Source organism: Bombus vosnesenskii, unplaced genomic scaffold (assembly GCF_011952255.1).
Source record: "Bombus vosnesenskii isolate JDL3184/JDL3185 unplaced genomic scaffold, Bvos_JDL3184-5_v1.1 scf7180000013295, whole genome shotgun sequence".
NCBI lineage: Eukaryota > Metazoa > Arthropoda > Insecta > Hymenoptera > Apidae > Bombus > Bombus vosnesenskii.
Genome location: NW_022882946.1, coordinates 7112126 through 7123486, shown reverse-complemented (window position 1 = coordinate 7123486; position 11361 = coordinate 7112126). Strand labels below are relative to the sequence as shown.

Genomic DNA, 11361 nt, shown 5'->3' with positions numbered 1-11361 from the left:
GGTCGGCGATTGAATGAATGCCACGCGAGTTAGTCAGCGTCGCGGTGCTAAATTCGGCGGACGCCTGGCGTCGCTCCAGAAGAACCACCCAGCGCACCAACCTGCTTCTATCCTGTAGCCACCAATGAAACTGCGAGAGCCTACGTCGTTTTCTTATTTGCTTGCCACCTTCTTTCGTCCCGCGTCGATGTTTCACGATGCTTCTCTTCTATTCGTCGCGAAAATACGATGCCAAGTGTAAGCTGCATTTATCGACACTCGTAAATCTCGAGGCAACAGAATAATGGTTCAGATTTAAGTATCGTAGACTAACGTTGTATTGGAGAAGGAATTGATGGACATTAAGAAACAAGATATTATATAGTTGTATGTATAGATAATATCCTTTTCATGTTTCTCTTTCTAGTTTACATACTTCGTTCATTTTTTCAGATCGAATAAATCTCGACATCCTAATCGTCTTTGAAATGATTCGAAGAACAGGTGTCTCGACAACTCTATTGCAATCATGGTACTATCGACGGCGGACCTAAAAATAAAGTCACGAGTGTCGAGCATCTCAACTGACGCAACTCGCAGAAGCTTTTCTCAGCGATGGATTGTCCATCCGAACTTCTATATGTCATCAAATATACGTAAGATGTAACTTACCTCGTGGTCTCTATGTTAATAAACCAGCGGACGGGGCGCATCTACAGGTGCCTGAACGCGTTTCCGATGGAACGTGTCGCGTAAAACGCGCACTTGGAGAAGCTCCAGGTGCGGAGGAGGAAGTACGTGTAAATTGTGGTGAAGTAAAAAGAGAAGTTGGATAGATCTAGAGGCAAAACCACGTGCGTTGCTATTTTTCACAGAAATGAGACAGAAGCTGACTATACGTTTTTAGATTTATCTATACTATATATACGCATATATTACATCACATACTATCGAATGAATGAAATATTGTCATATATCTTTTTCAGTTTAGACAATCGAATTAGCAGGAAATTAAAATTACAGAGTGCTCGTATTTCAGAAGATACGGATAAACACTATCCCTAATGGTTATCCAGACCAGAAGGAAAGGGAAAAAGTTCCTCGGAAATTGAGAAAGGGGATGTTTTTTTGTTCGATAAGGAAAACAGCGTCATTAAGTGCAATCCTATTCCGTTTCGATCGTTCGGTAAAAAAATAAATGTTTCGGCGAGTGTGTCAAGTATCGTCTCGAAAAGTATCCGGAAACGCCTGGTTCTTCTTATAAATCAGCGTCGGTACACTCCCTCTTTCCACGACCATGTCATTTAGCGAGAAGTTTTCTGCTGGAAAAAAAAGGGAAAAGCACGCGATCGCTATTTAAAAGGCTCGTAGGTGGGTGGCTTTTTAACCGAAGTATATACCGACGTAGGGAGAGGGCTTCGACTTCGCTCTTCGGCCTCAGTATGGGGTTGCCGTGCTATTTTCAGGCCGGTGGCTCGATGCAGCTGTCGTGTTCTTCGGGTAAACCACCTCTCTTCTATTCCACGGTCACTCGCGGGACAAGGTAGAACGTACAGATTGGAATTCTAAATTCACGATTCGAGAATTCGTAAAGGATGACGCATCTTCGCTAATTCTGACCAAAATTAGACGACAGCGATAAAAGAAACTTAATATTACCGGAAGTTCGTTTTATCGTTTTACCCATTCTCGAAATTGATATCCCTGTCATGTTATTTTCGTTTATCGAACCATTTTCCTTTGTTATTCTCTTTTCTCGATGTTTCTAAAACCTTCCATTCTTTAAGATTAAAGTTGTTCTTTCTACCTGTAGAATCGAAACGATAATTAATAAAACGCACTAAGGCTGAATGTATTAACAAAAAAAAAAATATTTTATTTGTCAATGTAAGAACTACGCGAAGTTATACTTTTGTACGGAATAGTAAAAGGCATCAGGAGATAGAAAGATAGAAACTATGAGAACTATTTAATTGATTGCCTCCAGCAAATGTACGGGGAGAAGTGCGTGCTGAAGAATAGAAGACGTGGATGAAGAAGATGACAAGATTCGAAGATCTTGGCAACGAGCCAGACGAGATTTTCAGTCGTCTACGTGTACTTCCAACTTTCATCTGTCTCCTCTTCTAGCCACCGTACACGTCCTCTAGGACCTAGGGTGCAATGACACCGGGTTTTAGATGACAATTTTCTATTTTCAGTACATGAGTCATTGTATGCACATATCTGTTCTATGTAAAGTTGTTGGTTTTCTATGAATTCTTAAAATTCCAGAAAAGTGGCTTTACAATATAAGAATCTAAATTATTAATTTAGTAAACTTGCGTGAAATACTATAATCAAATGCAAGTTTATGAATCTCGACGTATAATAAGGCGAAGACAAGAAAGAAAGAAGAAAGGAGTATTAGAAGGTTAAAAAATATCAACCGGAACGGCCCTTAATTTAGTTTCGGGTGCAAGAGGTTAACACAGGGTGGGGATGTCCGTGGAAGTGCTCCTACAAGGGGAGAATGCCGTCATACGAAGCACGTTGGTTCATGTTTGGAGGAATGTCTTTGGGTATAAAGGGAGACAGTTCCTTCCGCCGACGGCGAACAGCCGCCTGTTTCACCCTTCTCGCCCCTCAGATTTGTTCCCTTTCTTTATATCGTTTTTCTTGCGATTCGTCGCCACTTACTATCTATTAAGATCAATGAATAGATATTTTTACTACAAAGGAAGTCTTATAAATTTTATCAAAATCATCTGAAAATCAATTTATATGCGAATATATAATATATTATATTTTTATTATGTATGTCGGAGTCAGGTTGGCATTTTGGGGCGTTCGATGAACCTTTACTTACTTTACCGTCGCGAATGTAGCTAATATTTATCAGTACGAATGTGGACATTACAAGAGACTATGAGTAATGGCAATAGGATGGTCGAGATGATGGTGACAACGAATTCAGGTTCGATAACGAATCCACGGTCCACGGGAGGACAAGGACATCAACGTACTACTCGATTCGGGTAACTTCTCGATAACTCAGTCAGTAATTCGTCCAACGACTAACTAACAAACTAACTCTCCCGTAATCCAAAAGAAACTGCCCTTATATACTCCTGTCCCCACTTTTCGGGTCAATCTTTGTTTTTAAGGAGAGTCATATAATCATTTCAAACTTCTGTCAGGTACACGTCCCTTCCGTGACCGTGGCTACGTCTAGTGACCCGCTAAGTCACTTCGAGCCCGAATCCATCGTCATAAAGTCAAATTGCAACATTAAGACTATTTCTTATTTTTATTACTTAAGTGCAGCTATAGTAAAAGTCTGGACTAAGGTATTGGGGTTTTTCCCAACATTCCGGGCGGGAAATCCCGCTGTCCCTCCATCTCCGACATGTATATACAAAAAATAAAGAATAATTTAATGATCAATTTTAGGAAAGCATGCAGAATAATGAAATTTATAAAGAGGACGGAAGTATAGTAATTCGTAGATTAATTGCATGCCGATCAGACTGTAGAACTAAATGGCTTCGCAGGTGGCAAGCAGGCATGCGAATCTAAAAAGGGTCACACACACGAGCACGTGCTCGCATTTTGCACAACCTTTTCAAAGACGGAGGCGATCAGCTGGCGGTATTCTCTCTTCCTTTTCCCCTCTTATCTCCTTCAACGACGAGAAAAAAGAATTAAAAAGGATAAAAATGAGCATACACCCCCTTCGTCCGCACCCGCATCCTGTGCCAGAGCATAGTGCTGCTTTCGTAAAAACCGGCCTGTCGGTTTCCATTCAAAATGCGCGAGTCACGAGGGCTCATTCACAAATTTCACGACGAAATTCTACACTCGGCCGGACCGTCTGCGATCTTGATCGAGACAACAGAGACAAACACATAAGAGTGAGAGCGATCGGGATATCCTTATTCTTGAAACCTCTTGTTGCTGGATTTATATTCACGTAAGCTTTTTTTTTTGCAACAAAAGAACCAACGATGGTTCATAATGACGTACACGATGCATTTAAATTCGTCGCAACCGGTATAAGCACAGGAATTTATCGAGCAGTCAGCTGATTTTACGTATCTACATAGACTGACGTATAAGATCTTTAAATGATCATAAAAATAAGGACACCCGAAATTTTATTGAAAAAGGTAATCAAGATATGAGGTTTTACAAAAAGACTTTGTCGCGATCAGTGTTCTTAATTGACACTGACGAATGCACGAACATTAGTACAAATGATATTAGATAGAAAATTCTGTTCATTGATCTGAGCTGACTGAAATATACTTAATGATCATGTAGATTATTGCCCGTTTGAGATCTGGAGAATGTTGATGACTTCCGTCTCCCGCATCAAGCATCGGAAGCGTTAGGATGTAAAAGAAAGAAGGATGAACCGTTAACGTGACGCACGGATGCCGTTCGATGATTATTCGACCGAGTGTCTGTTTTCCGATGGGATACATCTCCTGTTGCAGTAGGTGGTTCCTTCTATCGCTTCGCGTACGGACCACGTGCCACGCTGATCCTCCCTCGTTGATTCTCTTTCTTCCATTGCTGTCGCCCAGACGGCTTTAAGGAGAGATGAAAAAAATGAAGGGGACGGAAAAAGAGGAAGTGGACTAGACGATGAGGGGGCTGAGGTCGTAGTCCTGAACAGTTTGCTGGTGGATTCATGGAATTCATCCTTCTACGCACTTTTAATCGGTATTGTAAAAAAAAGTTATTTAATAAACTGATAAAGTTACGTATAATATACCATATATTTACTGTGAAAAAATTAATATGCTAGTTAAAGAAGAAGAGATTAGAAGAATAAATGAAAGAGTAGAAAATAATTGGGATTGATACCTGTGTTAATCGTTCATATTATACTGAGATTATGAAAACTTGGATACGTTTAAAGGTCTAGTGATTATATTGTCCCCACTCAAACGTTCGTCCATGGAAAAGTTGTAAGAGGGGTTAAAGGGCAGGAGGGTCGCAGACACCGAGTCACCAGCGGCAACGGGCACGCGACCGACACGCGCCCTTCTTCTGTCTCTCTCTTTCCTATCTTCCCCTTCTTTTACGCTTCTTTTTCCACCGCAGCTTCCCTTCACACGCACATGCATTCATCTCTTACACGTGATCATCTTGAGTTTACGCGCGCGTATTAGATGAAAGGCTGGCGTTTTGTCACATAATTTGAGATAGCGTAATTTGTAAATTAGTCGAGAAATGTTTATCAGTATTACTATGCGAGGTAACACAGACATTATGGTGTTCTTGACACTGATGCTAATGGTAATTATTTAAATATCATTTAATATACAAATAAATAGTGTTTTATAAGTTAATTTAGTTAATTCATTTAGTTAATTCATAAATTTATGGTTTATAAAAAGGCATTTACGTGAAGTATGTAGAATTTTAAAGGCCAATTCATGCGCCAGGTTGTTTCTGGTCTCATAAAAAATATTTCAAGTGACCTTTTGCGTCTGCTCGGTACATGTATACGTGTAGGTAGCTCATTCAGATTTCCTCTTTCTAGTGGCTCATTGAAGAATCCAGGCGCAAGAAGATGCTCGTTGCACATTATCTCAATCCTTTAAACAGTTTCCGTAGCGATTAATGAATGACATGGAAAGAACTAGTAACCGTTTTACTACACGGAAATCACAGGAAACAGAGACTTGTAATTTTTGTTTAATAACGAAGCGGGAAACATTTTCCGAATCGCATTGCATTGGCGTTGTCTGAAAACATTACTGTATGAAAATTCTACGAAGAATGATTAAGGTCGATGAAGACGAAAATGCGATCTGTTGTCGTAACGAGGGAAATCGGACATCTCTAAGTATAGCTCGTATTTGCATGCAGATCAGGGACGGATCGTACTGGGTTGCCAAGCTGCTACAACGTGCAAAGTCCACAAGGTTTGTAGTACAAAATTTTTGGTCTATTTTTTCATGTTATGAAACGTTTTTATAAATAAGAAACATCATCGTTACCGTGTTACGATACATTCATTCGGTATTAAAATCTGTACATAAATTTTATTTTCAGGATATTATATTTTTTATATTTTTTATTCTTACATATGTATAGAAAAATTTCATTCATGACGTTTCAGCAATCATTTGTATCTACTTCGATGACGATTACGAACTTGGCAATGCTCGGAAAGAAGCGCCATTGTTGCACAATCAAATTCCTTCTTTCGGCTTCGGGATACTGATTTCAAAATTTCTCATTGAGAAGTTTCTGTTATTGTTACGAGAGTTTATAATACTTTATATGAGGTGGTTTCTAGGATCAGTTATCATTATCGATCAGTTTTCTTAAAGGACCACGTAGGATTTGCCAACAAGGAAAGCGAGAGCCTCGTGCCAAGAGCGTTTAATGACACTTTATGAAAGACACTTCGTGAAGCTAAGAGAGATGGTTTTTGTCTTGTTTGTAAACATACAACAATGTATAATAGGAGAAAAGATACACTATCAATATAGTAGTACACGAAAAACTAACTAATCAAAATGATAAATATTGTTAACTGGATGCAAAGAATAATCAAAGAAGCATGTAAATAAAATTAAATAATAATACAAGAAGATAAATTAGATGCATCTAATGACGTTTTAGATGTGCATGAATTCACGAAATTAAAACCATGACCATTTTGCAAACTCCTGGCCGACCACCAACGATTAACCATTTATAATTGCGAGGATACTACATTTTGGCACGTGACACAGCATTTATAGATCGCGTCTCGATTTAATCGTCGTCGTTTCAATTATTTTTCTGGCTACCTGTCATCAGAAGCGTGGATCCGTGGATCCAGTCGATGCCAATGATCGAAAAATAGATCCGAGCGCAACCTGTTCGAAATAGCTGGCGTGAAACCTGTAACGTAGCTGCGTGTGTGCCGTTAATGTCAGCACGTTGAACGTGTAGATCGATATTGGAATACCGACATCATGGTCGGCATTCAAATGCAAAACACGACACAAGTCAAGTGATTGCTGGCTTTGACGATGAAGGTGTATATTGTTTCAGACGATATCTATCCATAGGTTGATCGACCTTTGAATGATAAGATTCTATATCCTATGATCAATGGTATTTCTTCAATTCCATTTTCAACCCTTCGAGAGAAATTGACCCTGTTAATTGTAGAGCCTTCAATAACGTTTGCAACCCAGGTGGTAGGTTTCTGCGATTCGCGGGGCAAATGGAGATCATGCTCGAAGGTGTCTAAGCTAAAGGGAAGGAAATCTAATTATAGAAGTCGTTGTACCGCGTGCTGAAAGTGGTGGAGGGTGTGAGTACGGGTGCACGAATGAGAATCGGTTGCATTGGGCGGCTATAAAATGCAGGCTGCATCCGCTCGCCGCAGATGTACTTGGAATGGAGTTCCAGTACTACGACGAAACCAAAAGAATCTCTCGTTTCGAGGTTCTATGCCCTTCCAGATATCGAGGACAATGAACTTGAAGTGTACGCGATAGAAACAGATTCCATGGATTCTTGTTTGACGGAAGATCGATCGCGAAAGGAATGCGACGTGCTCCGTTACTCTAAACTAAACTGAATTTGACCACTTCCAGACATCTGGATACACTTTCACTACCATCGTTCTTGCTATAATGTAGATGAATGTCAAAATGTTTACCGTTTCTTCATTGTTAAACATTTAGACTTAAAAGCTACAAACAAGCATTTCAGAAAATTAACAGTGGTGAAACTAACCACCCCTACAATATTTATAACAGTTCTGGCTGGAATCTCATTTGAATGATTGTCTTATCACGAGTAGAGCAAGTTCATTATAGTATTCATTCATGCAGGAGCCATGTGGTTCCTTAATCCACCCTACGATATTTCCTGTCTGAGTGATAAAAGGGATCAAACATTTACTACTAAAACTTTACAAAGCAACAAATATTGCTTACTAACAGATCATTCTTGCCTTTTAAAAAATACTAAGCTCATTTTTAATTTTATGAATAATCAGAGAAACACGTAACATATATTGGTCTGGTGCTGATAACAGCAAATTCTAATAATAGAAAAATCGAACAGAAATAAAAATATTTGTATCATAATTTCATACGCGTTAACTATTTCTTACGGGTGATACGTTTATCGTCAATCTTACCCGTACAAATGATTGGTCACCCAACTGCACCAGCTGTGACATTTCGCACACGATCGACTCCTGCCGCTCGGACCGTGATTATTATTGTTTCCTTTATCTTTTTTTCTTTCTCTGAAAGTAGCGGCGCGTGTGTCTGTGACGTGGCCATGTAAGGGCTAGGCGGGGGTGCTGGTCGCTAATTTTAGTTCGTCTCCAGGGTTCCTGGAGTTGTCGGCGAATCGGCAGCTGGTGATTCAAGACGTAGCCTTGCACGTGGGTACGTGTCTCACCGTTCACGCACGACGGACATCCCCCTTCTTGTTTCTCCTCTCTTCGAAGGAGGTCGACGTGTCCACTCGTTTCGTTCCAGATGTGTGCTACGTTCAAAGTCATGCGATATATTAGACATACCGCTGGGTATTAAGACGAACGATTTCGAGGTCATTTTGGTTGTTCGACTTGAGATTAGATTGGAAAAGATTAATATCTTAGTACTTAATCGAAACGAATTTTTTAAAGTAAAATCTTTTGATTTTGTTTATTAAAGCTTATGTGAGAGAATATATATATATATATTTCGTTGTATTTAATTACTCAAAGGTATTCTTCAATTTTGATGGAGATTGCTATCTGGCCTCTTCAACCCTTGAAATCAAAAGGCAGAGAAGAAAGAGAAAGGGAGAAGGAAGAGGAAGGGACGCGTGTGTCTCTTTGAGAAGGAGCTAAAGGGGAAACGGAGGAGAGGTAAACGAGATCTGGCGGCGGCTGGTGCAGCGGATGTTTGAAGCTGCTGAAAGTGAGGCGGTGCGGTGGTTCCTTTCGCCTTCTTTCTCTGTCTTTCCTGTTGCGTTTCCTTCATCAGTTAGCCACGATCACGGTAAAACACGGTTCGCGGAGGAAGCACCTCGGCGGATGTGATGTTTAGGACATGGACCGGACAAAAAACTCTTTCCGTATAAATAGGCAACAGTGGTTGGTCCCGGTATTGCCGTTTAACTTTTGACCCACATATTTTCATTGATTATTTATGAAGGCACGTATTTCTTTTTTCTTTATAGTAACCTTGCCTGGTTTTGGTATAGAAAGTAAAATTACATGTATTAATTAAAAATTAACATTCGACTAATACTAATAAATTAGTGGTAAATTAGGTCTTATGTTTTAGTGGTCACGGTTGACAAGAGGATAATGATTCTAACGAAGTTGTAAATGCGTTGGTAATATGATCACTGTAAAGAACTGCAGCACTTGTTGGCCTGTCTCCACTTGGGTTTCGGAAGTCAAATCTTTTTTGACCTGCAACCTGCTAGGTCAAAAGAACGCGATCCTCTTCACAACTGTGCCGATTCATGTTACAGTAACAGAAGGAAACGGAAGGAAAATGATGAAGCTATTAACACACTAACCTACTCGTGTCAATAACCCGTTTACTCTCCTAGCACGCGTCGATTATAATACTACATAGAAATCGTTATTGTTAGATACGAGAGAAATATAGTATAACATAAATACGATAAGGTATAAATGTTTTTAAAGTGCGTATACTGCTAAACATTACTACATACTAAATAATTTAGTGAGACTAAAGGGGTACACGACGCGTGGATCGAGTCAGATATGCTCGACACGTGGTTGTCGATATTCCAGGCTCCTGCCGAGAAACACAGACCTCCCAGTGTCATCCGACCACCATGTGCACGCGAGCTCGGTGAAGTCCCTCTCAGGTTTTGAAATTGTCTTCTATTTGTCGTGGTATCGCCGAAACCGAATGGCATGTAAAAAAGCAGAGAGAGAGAGAGAGAGAGAGAGAGAGAGAGAGAGGGAAAGAGAAACCATCCGAAAGACCAACGCACAGTTTGCACCTCCTCGGTGTGCTCGATGAAAATTTAAATAGATCCTTTCGAAGCGACAAGTGCCCTGCATATACTCTGTGGGAGAGTCTGTTTGGAACTACTGTTTTTTTTTATGGAAAAGATAATATTACAAAAAAATGGAAAACGACCATTTGAGAATTGGTAAGAATGAATCAAAGTTGCTGTCTTAGAAATATTATATTTTACCAAGATCAATGCTGATCAGTAGTTGCAAGCGGCGTAAGTGAAACTGTAAGCAACGACCGAGGTAGTTGTATTTTCCCTTGCAGTTGTCACCTGCTCTTGCTGCTTGACCAATTGAAATAAACTTACGTCTGCCACTCAACCAGAGTGCAGCAGGCCTGTGCCCATTTTCGAGGAATACGACACCCTTACTTTTACGATACTTTGCATATGCCTCTTAAACTCGTTATTGTTTACCCTTGCTAAAAGTTTTACGTGTTCAAATGTAAATTAAACTGCAATTGCAGAGTGTATTTCAACTGAAATCAATTGAACTTTAAGAATAACAATAGATATCGCATAGTAAGAAGTAATTTATATTTATGTATAATATTAAAAATTGAATGTTTTAAACATCATTGTTTTCATATCTAAAATATCATAAAGCCATTTAGGTCTGAAAATCATATTCAAAGTATGTGTAAACTGATGTCCTTCGAAAATGTAGGAAACCTAGGAATAAATAAATGTATGGTATTAAATTTATTCGATTATTATTCGTAGTAAAGGTAACTCACATCGAGGGGAAAATGAGGAGGATAAGTGTGATTCGAAGCGATGTGGAAGAATACACTGACTGTGACTTGAGGTTCGGGATACGCTGGAGTGGGTACACTCCAAAGAACTTGGTATGTATAAATTTCAATATTATATTTATATTGAAGGCCCATGAAGTTTACATGGAACATCCAATCCTTCAAAGCCTACAGGAACACTGTATAAAAATATTCGTCTAAAGATTTATTATAAATAAAAATTTTTATATATCGAAGTTTTACTGATAATGCATTCCACGATTTCATTTCATTTGTCACAGTTTCTAATCCATTTCGTGCGGTCAAACTGCCACACGTAGGCCATTTATTACCGAAATAGCCTAATTTCCGTGTAGTTATACCAGTCACATTGTCAAAAGTAAGTTCACCCTGTTAAATTCTGTATTTGAAAATTTCAACATTATAAAATTAGATGGAAAGAAATTTTTACAAACCAAGTTATTGATTATCTTGAATGCATTTAACGTTGCCTGATCAACGAATCTTTTAATAAAGTCTGTTGTAGTACGATAGCATTGATACAAGTGACCGTCAGCTTCAAGCGTATTATATGCTGAGTGTTTATGTGAAAGCATATTTACAGGACGTGAAAATTGTAGAAACGAAT

The 11361-nt window shown here is 39.2% G+C and overlaps 1 protein-coding gene and 2 long non-coding RNA genes across 4 annotated transcripts; 2 read left to right on the top strand and 1 right to left on the bottom strand.

Moving 5' to 3' along the window:
- The first annotated feature begins 231 nt into the window (after positions 1–231).
- On the top strand, positions 232–2290 carry LOC117233274. Of its 2 annotated transcripts, XR_004493287.1 has the most exons (4): positions 232–366; positions 433–635; positions 699–833; positions 966–2290. It is a non-coding gene; the product is annotated as an uncharacterized LOC117233274 (long non-coding RNA). The 2 variants fall into 2 exon arrangements; XR_004493286.1 differs by having other exon boundaries at positions 699–2290.
- A 1050-nt stretch (positions 2291–3340) lies between these two features.
- On the top strand, positions 3341–6811 carry LOC117233338. The gene is made up of 3 exons (XR_004493298.1): positions 3341–4686; positions 5513–5897; positions 6095–6811. It is a non-coding gene; the product is annotated as an uncharacterized LOC117233338 (long non-coding RNA).
- Positions 6812–10317: 3506 nt separating this feature from the next.
- On the bottom strand, positions 10318–11344 carry LOC117233405 (A-kinase anchor protein 14-like). Its single transcript, XM_033493693.1, has 4 exons — positions 11189–11344; positions 10977–11123; positions 10716–10901; positions 10318–10650 (listed from the first exon to the last, which is right to left on the bottom strand). The coding sequence occupies exons 1-4, from the start codon at positions 11327–11329 to the stop codon at positions 10531–10533; spliced, it is 594 nt and encodes a 197-aa protein (XP_033349584.1). The 5' UTR covers positions 11330–11344; the 3' UTR covers positions 10318–10530.
- Between the last annotated feature and the right edge of the window lie 17 nt (positions 11345–11361).

Coding starts and splice junctions, on each gene's coding strand:
- LOC117233405 (XM_033493693.1), bottom strand. CDS start 11,329: ATGCTTTCACATAAACACTCAGCATATAATACGCTTGAAGCTGACGGT. Junction 11,124..11,188: donor TCAAGATAATCAATAACTTG/GTTTGTAAAAAT, acceptor AGAATTTAACAG/GGTGAACTTACTTTTGACAA. Junction 10,902..10,976: donor AATCGTGGAATGCATTATCA/GTAAAACTTCGA, acceptor GTGTTCCTGTAG/GCTTTGAAGGATTGGATGTT.